Raw genomic sequence first — 6,405 nt, 5'->3', positions numbered from 1 at the left:
ATGGAGAGAGGTTTGATGAGCTCTCCCGCCAGCTCTCTGAGTACCCTTGGGTGAATCCTATCCTGCCCCATGGACTTATGCATGTCCAGGTGCATAAGCAAATCATTAACTACTTCCTCCTGGATTACGGGGGGGTTGTTCAGCTCTCCATCCTTATCTTCCAGCCCAGGAGGCTGTACACCCTGGGGGTAGCTGGTCCGACTATTGAAGACAGAGGCAAAGAAGGCATTAAGTTTCTCAGCCTTCTCCTCGACCTTGGTTGGGATGTTCCCCCCTGGCATCCAGTAAGGGATGGAGATTCTCCCTGACTCTCTTTTTGTTGACATATTTATAAAAACTTTTTTTGTTGTCCCTTATATTAATGGCCAGGTTGAGTTCCAGCTGGGCTTTTGCCTTCCTAATTTTTTCTCTGTATAACCTAACAAGATCTCTGTACTCCTCCTGAGTTGCCCATCCCTTTATCCAAAGGTGGTAAACCCTCCTTTTTTCCCTAAGTCCCATCAAAAGCTCTTTGTTCAACCAGACCGGCCATTTTCTCCTCCCTTTAATTTTGTGCCTCATGGGGACAGCCTGCTCCTGGGCCTTTAGGATTTCCTTCTTGAAGAGCGTACAGCCCTCCTGGACCCCTTTGCCCTGCAGGATTCTCTCCCAAGGGACCCTCCCAACCAGGGCTCTGAACAGGCACAAGTCCGCCCTCCGGAAGTCCAAGGTGGAGGTTTTGCTCACCCCCTTCCTTACCTCACTAAGAATTGAAAACTTGACCATTTCATGATTGCTAAGACCAAGACGTCCTCCGACCTCCACATTTCCCACTAGTCCTTCTTTGATTGTGAAAAGTAGGTCTAGTGAGGCGCCTCCCCTGGTAGTCTCTCCTACCAGTTGTGTCAGGAAGGTATCTCCCATACACTCAAGGAACCTCCTAGGCTGCCTACTCCCTTGATTAGAGAAAAACAATAAGAATGACTTAGGAACCAGAGTTAAGGGACTGGACCATCCTATCTATTCCTTTAGTCCTGGAAATTGGGTTTATATTAAGAATTTTTCAGGTGACCCACTAGAAGAAAAGTGGAACGGAGCATTCCAAGTGCTACTGACCACCTTCACTGCAATCAAAGTAAAAAGAACAGCCGGCCTGGATTCACTGCTCCCAAGTGAAAAAGGCTCCAGATAAGCAGTGCACTTCGGAACCTTTAGGACCTTTAGGATTACAAAGACGTAAACAATGGAAGTCTCCAAAGTGTGAGGAAGATCCCCCACTTGAGCAGAAATGGACCTCTGAATGTACTGGACCAGCAAAACTGCGATTCCGGAAATTATTATCATGATCTTCTGCATCACAGCTGGGCAGAGAACTGCATCACCTGTCAAGGTCTAGATGATGTCCCCGACCCTGAAGACTGGACCAGGAATGGATACTTGGGTAACGTAGGTCTGAATATCACAGATGACGAAACTAAAGTATACACAGTTTTAAAAATAGATGGCCAAATTAGGAGAGACTGGGGAGATTAAGGACAAATACCATCCTATAAAATAAGAGAAAACAGCTCAGTTGATATAGCATGTAAATTTGATGTGAAGCAAGTATACTCACTGCTAGAGAAAGTGAAAGAAACATCTAAACGAACATTATGGCAAGTCCAGCACGATACTCTGGAAATAAGGAACATCATTACAACCATCGAGGAAACCGAGGAACACCATTGGTGGGACATTTTTCTAAATACCTCATCAAAATCTCCAACCGCGGCACCGTTTTTCAACTTCCCAGTGCATCCTGTACTAGTGCTGATCCTTGTAGCCCTACTGTTGACTGCTCTCGACCTTTGGATGTGCTGGAAAGTACGGACTCTTGCTCAACCAGTACATGTATTGTGGACTGTAAACGGGATTTTGCAAAAGAATTTGCTGTAGCTTAAAGAAAAGCGGGGGTTGAATGAAGGAATAGGGCTGAGTATGGCTTGAAGGTTTGCTTGACACAACTAAACCGCTCTTAGCACAAACAGTGAGTTAGCAAATACTGTGAGTCTTTGTTTTTCTAACTTGGCTAAATGCAAACAGGGGCCTAAGCACATATGCAACTAGCAATTGTACAGGTCAGCACCTTGTTATCTTCCAAGAGGAACTTATCTCTGAGAACAGGATGTGTCGAGACCACCAAGGCATGCAGAGCCAGCCTAAACCAGCCTTGCGGCTTTGTCAGCAAGAATGGAGAAGTAGATGACTGCAGTTCACCAAAAGGACGCAGTGATGAAGAGGAAGGGATGAAGTAAGCGACCACCAGAGGTCTTTGAAGACCAGCAAGAGACTGAAAGACGCATGCGGGAGTGGGTGGCAACGTATGACAATGAGTTCTGGGAAGAATAATGAATATGTATGTTTAACTTGTGTATAAGCTGTGTAACTCATGGCTTTTGGCGCGCACATTTGGAGGAGCGATCCCCTGTGCGTCCAGCGCTGCAATAAAGAATACCTGCTTAATAGTCATCCCCACTCTTGAGTCCTGATTTCGACTTTGACCACATCACTATCCGTGTTACTGTTATTGTTTTCTTGTTCCCTTTGTTGTTCTGTTAAACTGCCTTTGTCCCAACCCACGAGTTTTGCCTTTTCCTTCCGATTATGGCCGGGGGGGGGGCTTGAGAGAGCACGGCTGCCCTGTGGTTCTTTGTTGTCCTCTGAGGCCAAACCATGACAGTTGGTACCTGATGGAATGTTTCAAAAAGCTCTGGCTGATTGAGTGACGGGAGAAGTCAGGAGTGCGCTGGCACTTGTCCAGGGCATCTATGCTGGCAGGAGGTATCTGTGCCTCTGTAGCTGAAGGTATTTGTGTCCTACATCCAATCCCAGTTCTGGAACACACTTTCTTTTTTTTTTTTTTTTAAAAAAAAAAAAAAAGAAGAGCAAGGACACAAATTCCCCCCTTTGACTATTATATTAAAGTAAAAGGAAAAAAATCCACAGGTAATTTTAAAAGCTGAAAAGTACATTTTCTTTTCTTTGCATCTTTTCTTTACTTCTTCTTTGATGAGGCTTGCAGCATCGAAAAAAAAAAAAAATGGTCATTTTGTGCCTTGCATAGAGCCCCGTGTCCCCAAAACAGTTCCTGCCCAGGACCGTCAATGACACCCCTCAGTCTTTGCACAGAGAGTCACACCGTGATACCGACCTCTCGTCACTGGCTGAGGTTTTGTTTTAGGGGGTCACATACAGCAGAGGGAGATTCGTGCCCCGTAAGCATTTGCTCTGTTGTTATCAGAAAAAGGGCGTGAGGTCGTAGGTTCATAGTATCAGCTCAAGTTGGAAGGGGCCTTGGGAGGTCTCCATTCCAGCCTGTCAGAAACATGGTCAGGCCACGTTGTTCAAGGCTTGGACCAGTTTGAAAAAAGTTTGACAACCTCCAGGGCTGGAGTCTGCTCGGCATCTCTGGGCGACCTGCTCCAATGCTTGGCTCAGCTCATGGGGAAAAGCGCTTTCCTATCTGCAGGCTGAGCCTCTTCTCTTTCACCTTCCACCCACCGTCTTTTGTCCTCCCACCATGCACCCTGGTGAAGAGCTTGGCTCTCTGTTCTCCATAAAGTCCTCCTACGTACTGGCAGGCTGCAATGAGATCCCTCTCAGCCTTCCTTTCTCCAGGCTGGACTAGCTCATCTCCCTCAGCGTCTCCTCATGGGAAAGGCTGACCTGACCATCTTGGTGGTCCTTTGCTTCAAGAAAATTGATGCAGGCACTGAGCCCGGCAGGAGGATGGAGATGGCCAAACAGGAAAATTCACCCATAAACTTGGGGTGTGCTGCCGGTGCTGGAAGTGGCCAGTGCGAAAGATTTGGGCTGCTACAAATGCTCTGTGCCACCTTCCTCAACTGCCCATGCCACCAAAGGCACAGACCAACCTCCTCTCTCCCGTGTCTGCAAGTCTCAGATGCCTTCTACGAGCCCTGGCTCTGCAACACCAACCCTCTTGTGTGACTCCTCACCCTGCATGGGCAGGCAGCTCAGCTAACTTTAGCGTGTTCCTCTTCCAAGCACTTTCAAGCCCATCCCAGTCTCTCTCTGGTTCTCCCTCTTGCTTCTTGTCCCTCTCCCCCATCTCTCCCCTGTCCAGCCCAGAAAAGCAGCCCATTCTGGGCTGACCCCGTGGCAGTGCCCATTGATGGGTTCTGCAAAGCTCTGCAGACTCAACCCCACAGCCTCAGCCCCTCTGATGGCCACAGTAGCTCCTGGGGGGCAGAGAGATGTCTCAGCCCCACATTGGCCCCAGGGCTGAGGGCCGGACATGGCACGAGATGGCAGAGACCAGTGTCTCCCCGTGTCCCCTGCGCCTGTCTCCAAGACATCCTGACCACTGACATAAAGCCCCTCTGTGTCAGCCCCTCTTCCAGGAGAAGACTCCGGGCCCCGGAGCTCCTCAGACTGCTCCATCCCTAGAGAAGCCTGCCCTGAGCTGGTGCATGCAGAGATTGATTTCTCTTTGTCGTCTTTTTTTTCCACCTTGGATGCACAGAGATGCTCCTTTGCTCTTCTCCAAGGGTGTCCCTGTCCCCAGAGAACATTTCACCAGGGAACTTTGTCTGATCTGGCCTCATTTGCCACTCCTGCCCCCTCCCCACAATCTCCACAGGGTCCTGCACTGTTGTTTCTGCTCCGCAGAGCGAGTTGGCTGTGATGACTGAAAGCCATGGAGGGACAGTCCCAGGCAGATCCCTGTGGATCATTCACCGTTTCCGGGGGAACTGGGCACCCACGGGTGAAGGCTCAGCCTGGGCCCGTTCCCTAATACATTGCCCCACATTGTCCCATTGCCTAACACTCTTCCCTCATCCCATGGAGAACCCAAACAAAGCAGCGTGGCCTTGTGAGGACAACTTCCTGAGCCTGAGCTCAGCTTTGGAAGAAGAGCCAAACCTCCAGACACCGGCACTGAAGAAATCCCATGTTATTAAAGAGACATGAGATGGGAGGTCAGCTGTACCCCTGTGCCAGGCACACGTGAACAGGCCTCAGGGTCAGAAGGGCTGGGTTCATGCTTGTGGGGAAGTAGAAGGTTCCTGGACACACATGGTTATCACAGAGAAAAGGCCCAAAGCCCAGGAAGTTCCCCAGATGAATCTGAAATCACTTCTGAAGAGACACGGGCAGGTTAATGCTGCTGAGAGATTAGTGACAGAATCAGCTTCTTCGATGTGTCTTTCAGCTCCTGGTTCCTCATGCTGTAGATGAGAGGGTTCACAGCTGGAGGTACCACCGAGTACAGAAATGACACCACCAGATCCAGGGGTGAGGAGGAGATGGAGGGGGGCTTCAGGTGGGCAAAGAAGCCAGTGCTGAGAAACAGGGAGACCACGGCCAGGTGAGGGAGGCACGTGGAAAAGGCTTTGTGCCGTCCCTGCTCAGAGGGGATCCTCAGCACGGCCCTGAAGATCTGCACATAGGACACCACAATGAAAACAAAACAACCAAATGATAAACAGACACTGACCACAATAAGAACAACTTCCCTGAGGTAGGAGTGTGAGCAGGAGAGCTTGAGGATCTGGGGGATTTCACAGAAGAACTGGTCCAGGACATTGCCCTGGCAAAGGGGTAAGGAAAATGTATTGGCCGTGTGCAGGAGAGCATTGAGAAACCCACTGCCCCAGGCAGCTGCTGCCATGTGGACACAAGCTCTGCTGCCCAGGAGGGTCCCGTAGTGCAGGGGTTGGCAGATGGCAACGTAGCGGTCGTAGGCCATGACAGTGAGAAGGGAGTACTCTGCACCAATGAAGAAGAGAAACAGAAATAGCTGTGCAGCACATCCCCAGTAGGAGATGGCCCTGGTGTCAAACAGGGAATTGGCCATGGCTTTGGGGACAGTGGTGGAGATGGATCCCAGGTCAAGAACGGAGAGGTTGAGGAGGAAGAAGTACATGGGGGTGTGGAGGCGGTGGTCACAGGCGATGGCGGTGATGATGAGTGCGTTTCCCAGGAGGGCAGCCAGGTAGATGCCCAGGAAGAGCCCGAAGTGCAAGAGCTGCAGCTCCCGTTTGTCTGCAAATGCCAGGAGGAGGAACTGGGTGATGGAGCTGCTGTTGGACATGTGCTTCCTCTGCACATTGGAACCTGTCCAAGGAAAAAAGGCAGTGACAAGTTACGGTGGACGTCTCAGAGCAAAACGTACTCCAGTTCTCATGGAACCCCATGAAGCTGTGTGATGGAGCTGCTGTTGGACATTTGCTGCCTCTGGGCATGGAGACCCCTGCAAGGAGGAAAAGTTATTGACAAGTTAATGGAGACTTTTAGCAGCAAAACCAAAGCCTTTTCCTACAGACCCTTCCCTGCTACACGCCTTACCCCCTGTATTCCTTTTCTAGGAGACCTTCCCTCAGCTCCATGGCTGAAGCTCTGCTACCGTGCTGGTTGAACGTG

The 6,405-nt window shown here is 50.1% G+C and overlaps 1 protein-coding gene across 1 annotated transcript; it reads right to left on the bottom strand.

The window, feature by feature from the left end:
• Positions 1-5,140: 5,140 nt before the first annotated feature.
• LOC141478399 (olfactory receptor 14A16-like) lies at positions 5,141-6,076 on the bottom strand. Its single transcript, XM_074167485.1, has one exon. The coding sequence runs from the start codon at positions 6,074-6,076 to the stop codon at positions 5,141-5,143; it is 936 nt and encodes a 311-aa protein (XP_074023586.1).
• Between the last annotated feature and the right edge of the window lie 329 nt (positions 6,077-6,405).

The sequence above is a fragment of the Numenius arquata genome, unplaced genomic scaffold (assembly GCF_964106895.1).
Source record: "Numenius arquata unplaced genomic scaffold, bNumArq3.hap1.1 HAP1_SCAFFOLD_55, whole genome shotgun sequence".
In the NCBI taxonomy this organism is placed as follows: Eukaryota; Metazoa; Chordata; class Aves; order Charadriiformes; family Scolopacidae; genus Numenius; species Numenius arquata.
This window is presented reverse-complemented; position numbering and strand designations above follow the sequence as displayed.